General features: G+C 42.5%; 1 protein-coding gene across 1 annotated transcript in view; it reads left to right on the forward strand.

Annotated features, from left to right (window-relative positions):
- PPEF1 (protein phosphatase, EF-hand calcium binding domain 1) overlaps positions 1-16668 on the forward strand; it is a 30983-nt gene extending 14315 nt beyond the window's left edge. The window contains exons 6-16 of the mRNA XM_009325501.1: positions 1992-2038; positions 6041-6207; positions 7748-7784; positions 8237-8386; positions 10520-10720; positions 12189-12374; positions 13020-13162; positions 13788-13894; positions 14907-15070; positions 15906-15990; positions 16475-16668. Coding sequence (XP_009323776.1) covers positions 1992-2038; positions 6041-6207; positions 7748-7784; positions 8237-8386; positions 10520-10720; positions 12189-12374; positions 13020-13162; positions 13788-13894; positions 14907-15070; positions 15906-15990; positions 16475-16668 — 1481 coding nt within the window. The remainder of the gene's footprint in view (positions 1-1991; positions 2039-6040; positions 6208-7747; positions 7785-8236; positions 8387-10519; positions 10721-12188; positions 12375-13019; positions 13163-13787; positions 13895-14906; positions 15071-15905; positions 15991-16474) is intronic.
- The last annotated feature ends 2624 nt before the right edge of the window (positions 16669-19292 follow it).

Here is a 19292-nt window from a genome sequence, read left to right on the forward strand (position 1 = left end):
TGTAAAAAAAAGGTGTCCATGTGGTTTTTTTGTCTTCTTTTCCCCCCCCCCCCCAAATGCATAGATTGGAACAAACAAAAAAAATAAGGTTCCTGAGTCACACAAAGTATATTTTAAGAAAGTCCCTCACCTCCTCTTTCCTTTTCTCATTAAACATTTCTGAATGAGTCAGTATTAATTCAGCTAACACTGCAGTGTAGCTTAAGTATTCCTGCACTTCCATCTCTAAAATGCCACCGAGAATTTTGATCACTGGCTGCAAGTCTCACCGCTTTCTTCTCTTACTGAGAAAAAGACTTTACCGCTATAATTGACTCAGTAATTATTTTAATGAGGGCTTAATAGGGGTGGCAAACAAGACCTTTCATTGACAACATGACTATCTAGAATATATTGAAATTATAATAAACCCTCATTTCTAAAGGGACCCAAGAAGATGGATCAGTCTTTATACAACCAACAAATTAGTCTCACAGAATGATGCGATGTGTCACAAGGTAAAGAACTAAGAGCTCATTGCCCATCTATTTTGTTATGCTTTTGTAAATTCTGGATAAAGGGATGCAGTATCCTGACTTGCCACAGAACACAGTAGCTGCAAAACAAAACAGTAATGGTGACATTAACTCTTGACAGCTAGCAGTATGTGCTGTGTGTAATAGCAAAGTGGTATAAGGAAGGGTACTATGACACGTGCAAAACAAATAATGTTTTTTAAGATGTGGTTATGCACCTACTTTGATTGCCAGGAAAGGGTTTGGTTATATAAAACCTCATTTAAACAATAATTTGCTAAGCGAACCAGCAAAACCTCTCTGCAAACCAAGGAAACATGGATTCATACTTGTTCGCTACACAGCATGTTCTTACTAAGCAAAACGTACCTCCTCATGTTTGTATTGCATCTGCGCTGTGTAAGCAGCATGTAAAGGGGTCCCCTTCCTGCCATTGAAACTAATAGCTTTTGTAACCAGAAAGATCCTCTGCAGAAGATGAAAGACCAATTTTTAGACATAATTGGTCCAAAATGTTGATTTCCTTAAAATAAGGTATCCCATCTCCCCATTCTATGATTTTATTTTAATTTCAAATTCATAATGCAGATTAAATATGCATCTGAAATGTTTGCACCCACATACGTGCTGAATATCTAGCATAGCTTGAAGGACTCCTTAGAATGACTTCAGCAGGCTCATAATTAATAAAAAGTGGCACAGAAAACATGTAAACAGGGTAAAAATGTCACTTCTTTCCTACTCATTGGTGGTGAAAGCATATTATCACAAGATAGGTTTTGAAACGGTTCTGTGGCTTCGTGGTGGTGAGCCACAGATGTGAGAAGGTTGGTTCTGTGAGCATGAAATTCAGTCATATGCTGCAGTGATCCTTTGTGTTGGGGTGAAATCCCCCTGCCTGTTCCAAAATAAACCTCTCGGAAAGGGCCAAATCTGTCATTCCTGTGGCCTTAGCACTGAGGCATACAAGCATGTATGCCAGTTCTTGACACTCTCCATCAAATCCTGCCTGTAATAATCAAAACCTGGCCCTGAATCAGACAGGTGTTCAATTGTGCTGTATGTAGTGGGCTACTTAGTAAATTTAAACCTGTTAGTATGTAGAAGTCTATCATATTTCTAAATGTCTTTTAGTGACACTTTCTGTTTTTCAGGTTCATAATATGTTTGTTCTTCTTACTCCCACTTCCCTGAGTGAACCTTTGGCTCTGTGACTGGTCTGATCTTCAGATCCAGCTGGAAAGACAAAAACTTTATGCAAGACAATTGTATACTCTTTTAAGTACTTAATTGCCAGATTTTACAAGCAGCTTCAGCATGTACCTTAAAATGAAGCTAATCCTAACAGAAGGCAAATTACTAAGGAAAACAGAGGGAAAAACTTGTTAGGACTAATTCCAGTTTTACAATTCCATTTTTTTCTCCTCCGTGAGAAAATAATAAAAAAAAAAAGAAAATTGTTTTTGTTTCCTGTAGGAGATTTGCATGGAAACCTGGATGATCTTTTGCTGATATTCTATAAGGTAAGTAGGCAGTCTGTGATGTAGCGTTTTCTCTTCATGACTTGTTGTTAAGAATGCGTATTTATGTCTGATAGATTTATCACTGTTAGAACTGTACATGCGGTGTGCATGTACCAGACACACAAATCCTGGAACAATTTGAATGGTGTCTTTGTTGTAGCTTTTTCTTCTCCATATCCTCTTGCTCACTGTGAAGGAGGAGATCCAGGAGGTCTTTCTCTTCCTAAATGTTGAACTGGATCATGAACCAAAACTTAAGAGGGTTCCTTGCAATGTCTCCAAAGTCCTGCCACTGTTTTATATTCCATATTGACTAAAGTCCTCTAAAATCAGGAGCTAAATTAGTTCCTGATGTAACACTACACCATGGATAGTTTTGACCCTCCAGAAAAAATGCAGAAGCTTGCATTTAGGCCTTCCATTGATACCTGCAAAGTGTTTTTTATTATTATTTCTTTACAGGAAACAAAAAAGAGTGCTATGTTTAAAAGCTTTTGAAGTCTTGGAAGCAATCACGTAGTCTGCACAAAATAGAAATACCTTGGGCACCCTTTACATATCCTTGAACAGCTGCTCACTTTTTAATGTTAAAAAAGCATAGCTATGTTTTACTGATGTGAAAAAAATTAAGCTCCAGGCTATCTTTTCCACAATTGTATATTTAACTGAAGATGTGGGAAATTTCCTATATTTAGTTTCACATTTATCTTTAGCATGAATCACCACCTTTCATTTAGCAGATACTCTCTTTGATTTGAGCTTTCCGGGGGAAAGGGTTTGTGTCTGATCCTTGTACGTTCATCTGCACTGAATGGAGAATGAAGTGAGCTAAACCAGGTGTTTAAATGATGTAATTCCCCCCTGCTTCCAACTTTGTCACACTTTATCTGACACTTGTTGAATGGAGACTTGGTTGTTTTGCCCAAGTGCATATGTGAAGCCTGTTGAAGTATAATCAGACCTTTTTACAGAGTTCTGCTTTTCTTATTAATCAATCAATTACATTTAGCTGGTCCTTGGCTTGCAGTCTTTTAGCTGTTATTTTAATTAGACAATCTTCCTTTTTGAAACTGAAATAAGAGTATGATACAGATCGGTTTCATACACAGGACCTGGAATGGGAAAAATAACTATTTTGAAGATAAATGCTCAGGTATAGTTATATTTACAGCTGCAATCAGCCTGTATTTTACTCTTTTGGAGTAAATAGAAGATGATTCTTTTCCCCTCTCTAATGCAAGTTATGAAGAGAAAAAAAACTCAAAGCAAGGACTAAATCCTGACTTCAGTAAATTCAGAGCCAAAACTCCCACTGACTTCAGGCACTAGAGTTCACCCGCAGTCATTCTCTTTCAAGCTTCTAGGGGAGTCCTTCCACCAAAGCAAATAAAATGGACAAATATTTTGTCATTTCAAAGTGGTTGAGAAAATAGAGAGCACGTGATAGAGCTGCTTAGTTATTTAGAAGCAAATTAAATGACACAGTATTTTCTGTCCCCTCTGAGCAGTTTGCTCAGCTGAGCAGCAAACCCAGTCAACCTCTGGGATTCATTTTTTTCTGCTTCCCTAACTCTGTTTCAGTGGGAAGGGATTTCTTCCTCCAAGTTGGTATGAACCACCCGTAACCTTAAACAAGAGGGTGCAATCCTAAACAGTGCCATGAAGAGTGTAGTGATCTCAGGTCTGTGTAGAGCCGTGCAGAGCTGAAATTGGTGCTGAAGCATTTTGGAGGCCTGCATGCAGATCAGGTGCCTTGGACAGAGCGTGGGGCTCTGTCCAGGGAACTTTCATCACAACAGTTTTACAAACTGCCAACAGCAAACACACAGAAGCTAGCAATCTACAGCTTATCGATACAATGCTGGTTGTGCTAGTGTGCTATTCTTAAACCAGGTTTGGGTGAGGCTAAGATAATTACTTCTTTCTCAATAGCCAGTTTGTAAGGTTTATTCAGTCCCTGCATTAATCTCCGTTAAATTACAACATTTCCTGAAATTCCTTGAAACCCTTGAATTTTAAATTATGTATTGCTAAGTTAGATTGCTAAATGGATGCTATGGATAGAAATAGCCTGAAGCTGTAGAAAATGCAAACGACAAACGGAAGTTAATTAATCACTAACCCAGCAGATACAGTAATGATGCCCAGCAGCAAGCTGCTAATCATTAGAGGGCCTTGTTCGCCTCTGACATGTCAGAGGCTGCACCAGCCTTTAATTTAGTTTTGCTCTTATTGTTGGTCGAAACCACAGAGAAGGAAATAAAAACTTTGCATGAGTGTGGAACAAAACTAAAATGTCACACTGAAGTTGGAAGTCCAAAACAAACTCTCATTTAAAACTAAGAGTTACGGGTAAGCTTTTCCAAAAGAAGAATGATGGAATCTGGAGAGTGCTTCAGTAGATGTTTTTCCATGAGGACCGCAGTTACAGAGTGGCTGTGTGTATACTGACAATCTGCTGGTGATTCACATGCCTATTGGTTTTAAGGCAAAGCTTTTATTAATTCATCTTTCCAGGAGCTGCTGCTGAGTGTCTCCTGTCTGTTCCACTCCTGAAAACAGTCCTTTCTTTTTTAAAACCACTACAATCCACTGCATTAGCAAAGTCTCATAAATTGCCACTCTTGTGAGCACAGAGCAGCCACACGCCTCTTCTAAGTTAACTCGGAGGGAGCTAGGGAGAGGCTATGGCAAAACCCGAGCAAGCTGTATTTACAGCAGTCAGCATTGTGGCGCTGTGGGAATCGAGAGACCAGGATTCACTACTGCATCCCGACATAACAGCACGGGACACTGATGGGGACAAAAATGAGATTTCCTAATGGATTCAAATTAAATGTTTAATTGAGTCTCTGGCCAAATCATGCATCCTGCAATAAACCTGCTAAGGCAGTACACCAGGGAATGCCATAGGAACATAGGAAGTGCTGGACTCTCACGCAGTAGCTGTATTCAGGAAGTGGGATGTCTTGCAATGCTGCCAAACCGGCTAAGAGTGGCTTCCACAGTTGTAATGTGATTTTATAGATGTTCTATTGATAATTCCTGTGCATGCCAATTGTGAAAACAGAGGTTTCCTTTTTCTGGCAAGTCAAAACTGAAATAATATTTCTGATACTCATGATTGGAAATGATGAAGCAACACATAATTGCTGTTATATTTTCTGTAAGCTGGTGGCACCCATTGACATGTTGATAACTAATCTAATGAAACACACCATCAATTCACAATACTATCTTTTGATAAGTCACCATTCATAATAAAGCATTGCTCTATATCTTAAAAAAATAAGGTAAGAAATACCTGTATGTACAGCCTCTCAGGTTTGTGAGCGTTAAAGTATATCTTTGCCCTGGGCGGGGTCAAAGTGCAATGTGACTAAAATTCAAGCAGTGCTTTCAGGATTAAAGCAACTGGAATCAAGGTTCTTCAGAGTTCTGTGTTAAGATTTGATGTCCTCTGGAGTACAGTCTTTCTCAGGAGTTTTAGAAGCATGCACTGCAAACAATGTAAATATATGAAATCCATTTTCTTACTGTGTAAGGAAACATAAGAACCTTCAGACTTGTCAGAAGATCATATTTAATGGATTTCTTGTCTTCCATTCAAAATGAATAACTCCTTTCTATCTGCAAGTGCATAACTTCCTGGCAGCAGTTGCATTAACAGAAAAGTGTATTTTATTAGAAGAATATTGTTCCTATCAGTCCCTTTCAACTTGATTTAATAGGTAGAGGAAAGGATTAGAGATGGCATCATAAGAACAGTCAGAGAGGTCATCTCTTCTCTGATGGCTCATACCATGATGCCATCATGATGTCTGATATGGAGATTTTTGTTCTAAGCAGTAGAAATAAAGAAATGCTGCATTTTACATCTCTGTGTTGTGCAGGTTTTTTGCAGATTTTCTAGCAATGTGATCTCATTTGAAATGCTATTTCCTTTATTACAGTAGCATAGAAGCGTCTTTAAATGTCCTTGTTTTTTTTTTCCTTCTGCAGAATGGTCTGCCTTCAGAACAAAACTGTTATGTCTTCAACGGTGATTTTGTTGACAGAGGGAAAAATTCTATGGAAATACTTATAATCCTGTTTGCATTTCTTCTTATCTACCCCAATGATTTACACCTGAATAGAGGAAACCATGAAGACTACATGATGAACCTGAGGTAGATTTTAGGGGGCTGGGGGGAGGGAGTATCTGGCCTTTCACTAGGAATGTCGGAGCTTTTGAATGCTGCTTTAGCCACTGTGGCACTCTAAAACAGAAATAATATTTTATTATGTATTCAGGTGTAGCTCTGCATCTTCAAGATGTGTGAGGGAGGCAAAGAACATCCTCATTACACACAGGCACTTGAACGGGAGTCATGTCTCGTCTCTGACCTAATCACAATCCGTTGAAGTCAATGGGCTTAGTGCAGCTTCCAGAGTACCAAATTTGGGGAAAGGGGACAGATGGAAGGATTATATTTTAGTTAAAGCATTGGCTTTTTCCACAGCATAGCAAAAGACATAATAGTATGCATTATAATGAAACCAGTAAACCAGGAGCTGATATTTCACTTAACTTTAGACTAAGATGTCACTTCCCAAACACAAGGGTTGGTAAATATCCTAGCTTCTACACTGTGGAGGTCCATTAGCTGAGAGGTGGCAGTCTACCCTGTTGCAGGAACAGCTGAGACCCTCTTTTCTAATACAGATATTTGTACTCAGCCGCACAGCACTGCCAAGGGAGTGAGCACAGCTAGTGTCTCTGGCTGTAGTGGAAGTGTGACTTGTAGACAAAATCATCTCACAGACGTGAGAAGAACTCCTCAGTCCTGGTCCCTACAATTCTCATCCGCCCCAGTAAGTCTTTCGGTGACTGACTGGTGGGTAGCCTGTTGTACACCTTCTATCATTTGATGTGTGCACACAGAATATACTGCTCTTTAGCCCAGGCATAAACCTGGGTTAGAGGCCCAGGTTCAAATCCTATTAATGATCCACATAAGAGAATCAGTTTCACATGATACTTCCTTTTTCAGTACTTAAATTAAAAAAAAACCCATAAAACAAGATCAGTTACTTTATCTACAAGGTAGGAAAATTCCCACCCAAAATAGTGGAAAATACTAACTAAGGCTGTGATGGTACGGAGTGCAAAGATGCATTCCTGTGTATGGCTCTTTGCCGGGCCTTTTGATTAGCAGTGCTGCACATCGGTAAATTTGAAAGCTGAGTGTTAGGGTGTTGTGAAAATGCCCCTTGCACCAAGGATATCTTGGTGTTAAAAGAAAGAGGTATCAAAATCCTTGTCCCTTGTGGGGGAAAAGACATGATAGATGACACTGTCTAATAAAAAGTTGAGTGATTTAGAACAAAAACTCTGTGGAGGTTTTTGTAGAAATTTTTGCCCATCATCAGTTAGGTTCCTTTGAAATTTCTTTCCGGTATCTAAAAGGTAAAACTGCTAAGCTATTTCATTTAGATGGGAAAAAGGCCGCAATAATTATTGGTCTGGATTCCGTTCCTGAGCTCTTGTATGTACAAGAAATCAATTTAACTCAATTCTCGAGACAGAGCAGAAGAAAGCACATTTAAACAGAGGTGAGACAGAATGGCAGGAGAAAAAGAGGGATGGAAAACTCCTGGCAAACACTATAGAAAATCATGCAGAAGGGGCATACTGAAAGCCAGTTCATGATGTTGTCCTATTTTCAGATATGGCTTCACAAAAGAAGTTTCAAAGAAGTACAAGGTAAGATTCCTCCTCCTCCTCCTCCTCCTATATTTTCTCTGAAGTCTTGCACATGTAAAATGAAACCTGTGTAAACAAGGAAGCGTCCAACCGGTTTATTTAGGTGTAGTACAGGATGACTTTAGTAATGTAGTTGAAAGTGGAATAACTGACAAACCAATTTTAAGTCTTAGCCTTTTATGCTCAGAGATCTATGGGATGAAATAAATAACATCCATAAGGCGACTCAAGAACACAAAAAGAGGTGCACGTGAAAGAAAAATGAAATGCTATAGAGACAATCAAATGGCCCTAAAGTAAATGTCAGAACGTGTTTGTCAGTGTTGCAGTTCAGGGTGTCACCTGGATGGGACTGTTCATACAGACTGTGGCAGACACTTCAGGAAAATCTTGAACTTGGAAGCAACAGAATCTGCCAGAAGTAGGATCTAATATAAGAATATGTTTTACAGGACCATGGGAAACAGATTTTGTGTCTTCTGAGAGACGTCTTTAGCTGGCTTCCCCTCGCCACTATAATTGATAGCAAAGTTCTTATCCTACACGGAGGGATTTCAGACACCACAGATTTGGATTTCCTGAATGCACTTGAGAGAAATAAGGTAAGAGATCATATTCATGTGGGGGTAATTTTGTTTTCTTTAAAAAATTTAGCAGTACAAATGCTAAGATCAAGTTGTTTGCGTTAGGAAAGGGAATGGCTGCTGTTCAAGGCACGTAAGGAAAAAAAGAGTCTTGTTTTTCTTCAGAATCAGTGTTTAGGAAGGAAGGTTTCAGTAGGTGTTGGGAGCCAATTGTTTGGCTGCTGTAAAATAACATGGGTCTTTTGACTTTAAAAATAGCTAAAAACACTTTGGATACCTCCTTCCTGCCGTGATGACGCATTAGCCAGAAAGTATGAAAAGTACTTAATTCTCAGGCATTTCTAAACACTTTAGAAATCAATCTAGACAAATTTTTTTAGCAATGCCTTTTGTCCTGGGGCTGTGCTTCTGCCACCTGTTGTGTGTGGGAAGTTCTCCCCCTGTGAAGCGCTCCCTTGGCAGCAGCTGAGCTTTGCACATGTGGGAAAGCCTTTCCAGCAGGATCAAACTTCAGGACCTGGCCTTGAGAAAGCAAACTACTGCTTTTCAGGGATTTAGAAAATAGAAACATCCGTTTTTTTTCTGAAACGGTGAGCAAACACAGCTCTTTCAAATCAGTGGAAAATGGTGTGGGATTTGGTCTCAATTTGGACAACTAAATCGAGATGTCTGCGTGTGAGTGGGGTGCTTAGGTTCCTTACAATCAACGGAGATCCAGGAGATCTGGTGGAGATCCAGGTCTTACCATTGCTCAGTCATAGGTCTCCAGTGCCGTTCGTGGAAGCACCCTGTAGCCGAGGGATGTCCCCTCTGGCCTCTGGCTGCCTCTGGAGAAAGTCTTCTTCGCAGGTCTCCTCCACCAGTCTCCTTTAGGTCTGATTCATATCTGCCCACCTCATGCTAATTCACAGACATGGTAGAGCATCCCACATGGCACAGGATACATGTTTTAAGCAACCTTGCGTATTTTGTCATTAGTGTCTGTGGAATCTAGAGCTATTTCTCTCATCCTCATGTTTTCTAATACAGAAATAAATGCTTTACAGGACGGTCAGGTGTATCTCTGTTTCTTAAAGATGTGAAAAAGGGCAATGAATACTTCTGGTCATCTGAGTCTAGGCTCCGTTGGCTATACCACTGTACACTAAAATTGGGTGCCAACTACAGATGTAGGTGTCTTAACTGTGAGCTCAGCCCTGCCCATGCTTTCACCAAGGCTGGGCTCAGTGTGTTATTGATGCGGTATCTGTGAAATGCAGAATTAACAGGTCAAAGTTGCTGCCACAGGAGAGCGTTGCTAATGAGACATGTGTGGGCCACAACTCAGGGCGCTATCACTCAAGGCCAACTGATGTATTTTAATTGGTACAACTAGCAACTGACAGGTCTCAAATACTGGTCAGTGCACTGGGGAATAACCCAGTGTTTTGCATCAGTCCTTTTCTGTTATAGAGTAGAATTTGGGGGGTGTGTGTGTGTGTGTTTGGTTTTGGTTTTTTTTTTGTTCAAAAAATGAGCTAGTTCGAGAAAATTTCAAATGGGAAGAAAAGATACTCCCTGGAGAAGAGTCTGTATTAGTGAGCATTCACAGAGCCATAGCACACAACTCCAAAAAAGCAAATGCCGTGCGTATTGGAGGAGGTTGATTTAACAATAAAAGGGCCTGATGTAATACTTCACCAATTTCACTGTTATCCTGGTGATATTCCATTGATTTCAGCCAAATTAACCTAGCAGCATGCTACTGTATCAGAGCAGTAGTGAATGCTGTTCCATCTTCAGTACAGTATACATGTATATTTTCAGTTTCCAGTGAAGCTGGGCACTTAAGTGTCTGCCCTGAGCCCAGACCGTACTCACTGTATAGTGAGACCTTATGATTGACTGTGGCTTGGAATGAGTCTGTGTGTCTTGATAAGAATACGAGAGCGGCCCTGAAGAGGCTGGTTGCTGATAGATACAAAGCAAAATTTCTGCAAGTGCCGAACACCTGCAGCTTCCACCAAACCTGTGAGTTCAGGACATTATGAGAGTTCAGTATTGAGTACAGGAAATGGGAACTGATGTGCCTTTCAGCTGACATCTCTGTATCACCTTTATGTTCTGGTAACTCTTTCTATGTTATGTTTTGTTTTGTTTTGTTTTTTAAAGTTGAAATCTTTGATGCGGCCACCAAAATCAGTGGGAGACAGACAGGACCAAGTGAAGGAGAGAACTCCCACAACCAGACCCAGTAAATACATTGCCAACCAGAATGTTGCAGGGAAAACACGATGCATCTCTTCATCGGGCTCCACTGAGCCTTCAGGCTCAAATTTGCCTTCAGACCCCACCCTGAAGGAATGGAAACAAGTAGGTGAAACCAAAGACAGCCTGATATCGAACCCCTCCCGCACAAACCCGGCAGGTGCTCCGTTCAGGCAGTACGTTGGAGTCTGAGGGGACTGTCTCTTAATAAGAAACCCATCGTTCTTGGGAGTATAGTAGCCAGCTATTAGTTCTTTGGATGCTTTTTGTAGACCTGGTAATAAAGGCTTGTGATTTTTATACCTTACAAGTACAATTTATCTAGTGTTTTCTTCCCTTAGCCGTTAGGAGGAGGAGGAAACTGCTCGGTATGAGATGTGTTTGCATGCCCTCATGTGGTTGGATCTGTTGGTACATACGTGGTTGTCTGTTTAAATAGGTCAGACTTTGCAGTTGTCGATGATAGCGAGCACCTTTTTTTGGCTGTGGTTTTGGCAGCTGAATGCCGATACTGTCCCAAAAACCCCAGCTCCTGAGACCTACAGGCTGATCACTCAAGGGTGGGAATTTTTTGTCATCTGACTGTTCATTTCCTCTTGAATATTAGAGGCAATATGGGGCTCTTGTCATGCTGTGATTTAAGAAATTGTGACAATATGAAAAGCTTAATTTGCACAGCAATTTAGAAGCTCAAAATTGAGTTGTGTATAAGTTTATTTTTCTGACCTTCTCTTCAGACAGCTGCTTTAAGGGGCACACACTTTTGTTTTGCTTCTTGAGAAGCAAATCCATCTCTGAAAATGTGATTTCCCAAGATACGTATCTGACCTACAAACTAATGTAATGGGCACAAGCAGCCCCTCAAATCTGACACTCTCCCAGCTAACCAAGCCTCCACTGAGCCACGCTCACAAATGTGAAGTGTAATATGTTAGCGTAAACCTTGTCCAGTGAGGTTTAAACAAACATATTTTGCCTAACGTTTGCTACTGACTAGAATTAGTAGGTTAGGTGACTTTAAACCATGATAATTCATCCTCACGTCTGTAAAATCTTGTTTTGAAACATGAGCTAACCCAAGACAATAAAGCCAAAGGCATCCCTTGTCATGTTTGGAGCAGGCACTCCCAAGCTTAGTTTAGGTAAAACCACTGACCCACGTGGTTATCAGGTCTGTGCTGGGAAATAGAAAATGCCTCTTCACACCTACATGCCAAGGCGGCAGCTACTGCTCTCTTTGAAATAGCCCAGGTACCAGGTACCACTCCTGATGCACCTACCCGAGTCTGGAAACTTCAGCTGTAAAGGGAGGTACATTTCTGAAGTAATATTTAATCTGAAAAAGTTAATCCAAAATCCAGATAATGTTTCTTAAGAAAAGTAGAACAAAAGTTTCAGCCCAAAAGAATGCCCTGCTGAAAGGAAGGAAGAAAACACGAGACCTGCTTGTTAGCTCAGGTGTGTTTTCTCCCTGTACTGTGGGGCTTTTGCCATGGCCAGTACTTCAGACAGCCATAGCCTGCCAGTCCTCACCTACTACCGGTCCTCACTTGCTTGAGTTCGCTATTTACAGATCCTTGACATTCTCTGGAGTGATCCAAGAAGCCAAAATGGCTGTACACCAAACAAGTGTCGAGGAGGAGGTTGTTACTTTGGCCCTGATGTCACTGCCAAGCTCTTTGAAAGGTATAATCTGAAGATGCTCATCAGGTCTCATGAATTTAAGCCGGAAGGTTATGAGATCAGTCACGATGGGAAGGTAAGATGCTTCCACGTAAAGTAGAATTCTCCTGTGAATTTCACAGGCACGTCCACAGTAGATTTGTCTGCAAACTTAATTAAAAAAAAAGAGTGGCTTCTTTAAAACGGGTTTGGGGGATTTGTGCGCTAGATAGATATTAGAATGAATTAGAGTTCTGACAAACAAAATTCTTGACAGCTTCAGGGAGTGGGGACTGGCTTATTACTCGTGTGAAAACAAATGAACGTCAACAAAATCCCCGAGGGGAGTTATGTGTAAATACAGTGCAAGAGATGCTCTAAGGCTCTAGAAGCCTTTTAACTTAATCATTTCCCTTCTGGCCCTGCTTTCTGACATGCTGTATCAGAAGGCCAGCAAGAATCCTGAAAACCAGGTCTATCTCAGAAAGAGGTTTCTGTTTAACAGCATGTTATATCACACTGCCCTCTGAAGTCTTCCTATGACAGGCCAAAAATAGAGGCCTCGAGCTCTGACTCGAAAAGTGCAAGCAATTTGGTGAACGACATAGTTGTTGATCTCTGGTTTTATATGCAAACACTTAATTTTGTAACCTGCATGTTTTTCTAAGCGAAATCAGTCTCAGAAATCAGTCTCAAGAAAAGTTGTTCTAGCCAATCCAGTTTCTTTGTTTCCTATGATCAGGTTATCACTATATTTTCTGCCTCTAACTATTACGAAGAGGGGAGCAACCGGGGAGCATACATCAAACTGAATCCTGAACTGATTCCTCGGTTTGTACAGTATCGAGTCAGCAAGTACACACGCAGGCAGAATCTTCAGGAGAGGTAAAGCTGTGCGTGTATGCAGTGAGCGTGTACTCACTTAGCCAGAAGTGAGTACCTGCCAGAAATCGATAGTTTGATTGAATAATTAAGTAGGCACCTATTTTCCTTGGTTTTCCTCGCTTTTCTATTTTACTATTTAAAAATTAATACAGTAGAGAAAATGTGTTCTAAGTACTCTAACTCGGTTTCCTGAGAAACTCCCAAAGGTAGTGAGGCGCGGTAAATGGTTAGAACAGACAATTGTCAGGGACTCGTAAAGGGTCTGCGCCTGTCTGTCAGGTCTGCTTTAAGGCTGCAGCATTAATCTGGACAAATCCTGCTATGAATCGAGTCCAAAAAGTTTATGATGACAGCTTTGCCATGCCTATCAGTGTGGTCAGATTTACTAAAGCAAAGCAGCTTAGAATTACCTGCATAAACTCGATTATCATCTCATACGTTCAGATTATTCTTACGGGGCTTTGTTTGTTTTGTTGGTTTGTTTTTTTCCCCAGTGTTGTCCTTTGATGACCCTGAACATACTACATGTTAAAGGATATAAGAATTTGATAATGAATGTTGAAAAGCATAAAGTACTAGAGGATTTAAATCCTTAATGATCTGCTCTGCGTTTTTTTCCTCCTAGGGTTGGTACAATTGAATCATCTGCCTTGAAGTCCTTACGAGAGAAGATTTATGCTCACAGGTCTGAACTCACTAGTGCTTTTGCACAGTACGACCTCAATGGCACAGGTAACACTACCTCTCTGTCCAGTTGCCACCATGGGGAAAACAGCTTCCGGGGGGGAGGGAGGGGGCGCAGAGGGGACAAACCCCATGGAGAGGAGGGGTCCTGCCTGCCAGTGTAAGGCTGGAGGGCAGCACAGGCTGGTTGATCTTATGTTCTTCCTGACCAGAGAGGAGGATAGGTGTTAGCAAGGGCTTAGCCTCAGAAAAACACTTGAGGGGATGAAGCTTTACATAGGTAGAAGAAAACAACTGAAACACATGGGCAAATAAGTAAGTAAATGGTGTTCACTGTTGGGCAGAGAGTTTGGGCAGACAAATCCAGCCCCAGAAGCTCAAAGGTCACCACCTTCACTTAGGAGTGTCTTCAGATGTCAGACATGGAATTGGGGTCTCAGGTGAGGGGGAACTTGTCTCCTTCTGAGTCTGGGAGATATCGGAGTACAGTTGACTGGCTGTGCCATTAGGAGACACACGCTCACCCATCAGCTGAAGAAAAGTCAGTGGTAAGTTGCTACATGAACCTTTTATGTAGGAGCAAAGAGTTTGTGATTTGTAGCACAAATACAACTTTTCCTCATGATGGCTTCTCACTTGACTGGGTTGTCATCGGTGCCCCTAAAAGGGCAGTCGGTAAGCGATGGTACTCTTTCCTTGGCCACTGAACCAGCATTTAACGTATTTCTGTCTTGTTGGGTTTTCAGCGACATAGGTCTCTATACTTGTAGCTCAGCTCAAATCTGAAGTACTCTTCATGGCATTATCTGGTTTTCTCAAAAGGTATTAAAACATGCTGAACATCATAATAGAATCACAAAGTTGTTGAGGTTGGACGGGACCTGTGGAAATGTCTGGTCCAACCCCGCTGCTCATTGTTATGAGGGTTTTTATCCCGGGCTTAGGAGAAAATGTTCATGATGTTTTGCAACTGTTGTTAAAAGTGGCAGAAGGCATGCTGGTGACCGATTTGTGCTGTGTCACGTACCGCTTGTAACTGTGAACTGACCCCTTCTGGCAGGCAAGATTTCTGTCAATGACTGGGCTGCAGCGATGGAGTCTGTCCTACAGCTGGAACTGCCCTGGAGGATGCTGCGGTCTCAGTTAGCACAGATGAACGCAGATGGCGAAGTTGACTTCATGTCATGTTTTTATGATTTGAAAATAGGTCAACCTGTAAAAGAGGTAAGGAGGAAAACGCCTCCTTGGAAGTCTTGGAGGAACAGCTTTTGGTGCAACTTGAGGCATAAGACAGTGGTTTAACCAATCAGGTAGACATCTACAGCTGAACTAGTTGCCGAGCTTCCTTTTATAGTCACTGGAGGGAAATGAGCACTGCTAGGGTACGAATCATCATTCCCTGCTAAGGTAGATGCTTAAAATAGGTTGGATGAATCACATGCTAGAACTGCTTCTTACTTTCTGTTGATTCTCAAGGGCCTTTAGCAACGTAGCTGAGGAGACGCGACAAATCCTACCCGGAGCACTCACCCCTCACTCTGAGATGAGCTTTTCAGTTGTGCTCCAGAGCCAATTCAGGTGCCTGTAGGAGGGAGTCACATTTGTAGATGGACTTTCAGATGTTTAATGGTAGCTGAGGTCTCTTCTACAGAGGCCAGTTGGTACTGAGTGGCCGCATAGCGCTTTGGTACTTAGCTGTCTCCATCATTTTTCTAAACAGCAGGATCCATTCACTTACGTACAGTGCAAGCTTTGTACGAGTGCACGGTGTACAGCATCTTCCCTAGATTATCCGTATTTCCACAAATAATTACTGAAGGTAGGAGGTGTGAAGGGCTCCTTCCCCCCATGCCCTGCCATCTGAAAGTGACAGGTTTTAGCTGATTATTCCTCAGGGCAAGACACAAAGTATCATTCCAGGGAACTCAAGCATAAGGATTTTTTTTTAAGCATTTGAGAAGTTAAACTGGGAACATAGTCTAATCGACAGAGTACGTACTAGCCAAATCTAACTCAAACCGAGGTCTGAATGGTTTCCTGTATGGCATTTCAAAACCAGGTTCAGCCAGCTTTGGTGGAAACACTGTGCAGATACAGAAGGGATCTGGAGATCATCTTTAACGTCATTGACAAAGATCACTCAGGTAAGTCTAGGTAACTTCACTGTACCAGCTCTAGGAAGCCTATACTTGTCATTTTTCCCCACTGTGTTGCCTCCTTAAGACTTCTAAATATAGAGGAACCAGAGGTGACGTCATTTTCCCAGTTTAGTGAAGGCTAATTTAAGCGGTCAGGCTGTAACCATAAAAGGGACAGTGCACAGAGCCTGACTTGAGAAAAAATTCTCACGTATCCCATCTCCAGTACTGGCTTCACTCTCTGGGGGGCTGCTTCCTCCCTTTCACTCTCACTCTCGGTATTTACTGCTTTCTAAATTCCGCTGTTGAAAGCATTAGATCGTTACCCGAAGTGAAAATGTACTTCAGTCATGAAATCGCAAAACACACCCAAGCCACAGTAGGCAGGTAACTTTCTTGCCGCGACAGAGCGTGCACGCACGCATGCATGCGCCTGTGTAGGAAGGGGAAACAGCACTGGAAAGAGCAATCTGCTGTCTGTCTCCTTTAGGTCTGATTTCTCTTGAGGAGTTCAGCCAGACGTGGAGACTCTTCACTTCTCACCTGGGCATCGATGTGTATGATGAATCCCTTGACAAGTTAGTCCTCAGCATAGACTACAACAAAGACGGCCACATTGACTTCAACGAATTTTTAGAGGCCTTTCACGTGGTTCACAGACTAGAGAAAAAAGCAAACTCATGAAAAGGCAGAACCTTCTTGTGGGCTCACTGCCTCGGAAGCTCACTTTCCTGTCATTAGTCATAGGCAGTTTCCAGACTGACAAACAATAAATGGGCTGCTCGATACGGTAAGCACTGCGGTCAGTGTGTAAGCCTTTATTTAGTCCCTTCTGGACGATACGCACCTGCTAGTAATGAGACAGAAGAGCTAAACCCCCACTACTTACAGTATTACTGTGTTACTGCCACATCAGTACCCTGCAATTTATCCTCTCCCCCGGTGGCATCTCACCCATCAATCTAATCCGTGAACACTGCCACGGTCGCACCTACAAGCCCGCGGGAAGAGCAGCTCTGGTACATTTCTTTCAGCGGTCCTTAGAGACAGCTGAGAAGTAGCATGGATGACCACAAGGAACATATCAGACTCTCCCTCGGGACCTAACGGGCACAACAGAGGCCTGCTGTGGACTATCCAGTCTAGGAGAGGAAAACCGGGAAGAACCATCTAGTTAGAACAGGTAGTTCGGCATTTAAGCTTGCTCTTTGCATGATGCAGTGAAATCAAACCATTCCAGGTCACTATCTAGCCTCCCTGAAGTTTACAGACACGACCTAAAGGATCTTCCTTGAAAGGCGTTTATACTTGCACTAGCTCTCCTCTTGCGACTGGTTACCTTTGCCTGCATTTGCTGGGGTTTGGAGCTAAGAAACAGTCGTAACTCGTCACCGTAATGAAGGCTAACTCATAGCGTGTTAATGTAACATACGACAGGCCACAAAATAAAGCTCCAGCTTTCACAGTAACGTGTAAGCGTGGCGTCTTTTTGCCTGTATTTTGGTATCCTACACGTATCGGAGTACAACACACTTTTCCTGAAAATTAACTGGACTTCCTTAAAACAAAGAGATGAGTAAGAACGCAAAAGTAAATAAATTTTGATACTACCGAACCCAAATGTTCTTGCATATAATTAAGCATAAATTCTTTACCAAGTTAAAGTAAACTGAGAAATTCTGAAATTGCGTTTTTGGAACAGAGGAAGATGGAAGAGTCCAGCGCCACCGGCCTCCCCCCCAGACTGCAAGCACCACCCCCTCCGCTCCTGTGGGGGAGAGTAGGGAGATCTGGACCCGATTCTCTCGCATATTGCACTCTGAAAGCAACACACTGATACAAAGCAAAGCGCAGCCAGCTCAGGAGCTTTTTGCAAACAGTATTACCTAATCCAGCCTTAGTAAATACAATGTGCGTGAAGTGCTTTTCGGGTAGGAAAGGGTTCCAGCCTTGCCCGTCTTTAAATTTTAATAGCAAAAGATCAGCTAAGTAAAGTAGCTACGTTTTATTTAATAACAGTGTTGAAAGTACAAAAAAAAGCATCCTTCCCAGTTTATCATCACAGACTGTAAGAGCAGCCCAAGCTTAAGGTACAGCGGTCTTTCTTAAATCGTATCTTTGAATACTTTTCCAGAAGTATTTTGTAACTTGACAGATCAATGAACAAACAGGCACACACTTATTTCTATTGCCTCCGGGTGGGGGAAGAAACATCTTCAATAGCGCAAACAAAATTTACAGTAAAATTTTAATGGCATTGGTAATATTGAATGTATACTTTTAGCATGCGTTTATTCTGATCCGTGGACATAGGTCCCACCTTATTCCAGTGGATTGACAAAAAGGCCCCAAGATGGACCAACACCACAGTGTGTGGGGGGACAGCGCGGCTCTGGAGTCCTCCTTTGCCCCCACCCTCACCCACCCCACCCCCAGAAGAGAGGGCAAAACTAGGGCACGCAGCAAGACGTGGGAGCTCAGAAACATGGCTGACAGCCTCCAGCTTTGGTGTCCCCCCCCACCGACATGCTCCTGAAGCTACCCTAGCATGAGGTTGAAGGATGCTTGCCTTGAGGGATCACTTCCTGAGAGGGAATGTAAAGGGAAGGACGCAGTGCAGAGCTTCACTCAGCGAGAAGAGGCTTTCGGGGATGCAGTACTGAAGTGTGAGAGGAGCTGAGTCATCGAGTCGAAAAAGCAGCAAGCCGGCCCCGTCAGCTGCTAGCAGCACACAAGAGCCCCTTACCCCTAACAGAAGAAGGGGGGTGGCAGGGGGGAGTAACTGTGAAACATCTAATGCCAGGAATAAGCGCCACTCGAGACTAAAACTGGGAGTGGGAGAGAGGCCAGCTACTTGTACTTAAATCCAAACTGTTGGAGCTGAAGCTCTTCTTCCATAGCCCCCATCCTCAATCTTTTTTTTTTTATCCCACAATTTTATGCAGGGGCTACTTAATATTACAGCTGTGAGTGGTCCTTTGAGCAGGGACTGAACCAGTCTGCAGCTGCGTACCCAAACTCTTGCCCTACAGGTACAGATGCCACTGCTGGTGGCATCTCTCTCCCGCTTTCTGGACAACTCTGCTCCTACCTCCGGACCACACCAGAAAGTGCACAATGTTGGACCCGCACTGACCCAGGCTCCTGCTTCCCTCAAGCCCCTGGCTGCTGCCGGAGAGGTGACACAGTCCCACGGTGCCCCGTGCCCGCATGGGTGCAGCCCAGGTGTTTCAGTACCCGCCACAGAAAGCCACCGCCCCTTTTCAGGACTGCTAGGGACTGCGCAGCTCACCTTCGCCTCCCAGGAA

This window comes from Pygoscelis adeliae, unplaced genomic scaffold (assembly GCF_000699105.1).
Source record: "Pygoscelis adeliae isolate BGI_AS28 unplaced genomic scaffold, ASM69910v1 Scaffold386, whole genome shotgun sequence".
Lineage (NCBI taxonomy): Eukaryota > Metazoa > Chordata > Aves > Sphenisciformes > Spheniscidae > Pygoscelis > Pygoscelis adeliae.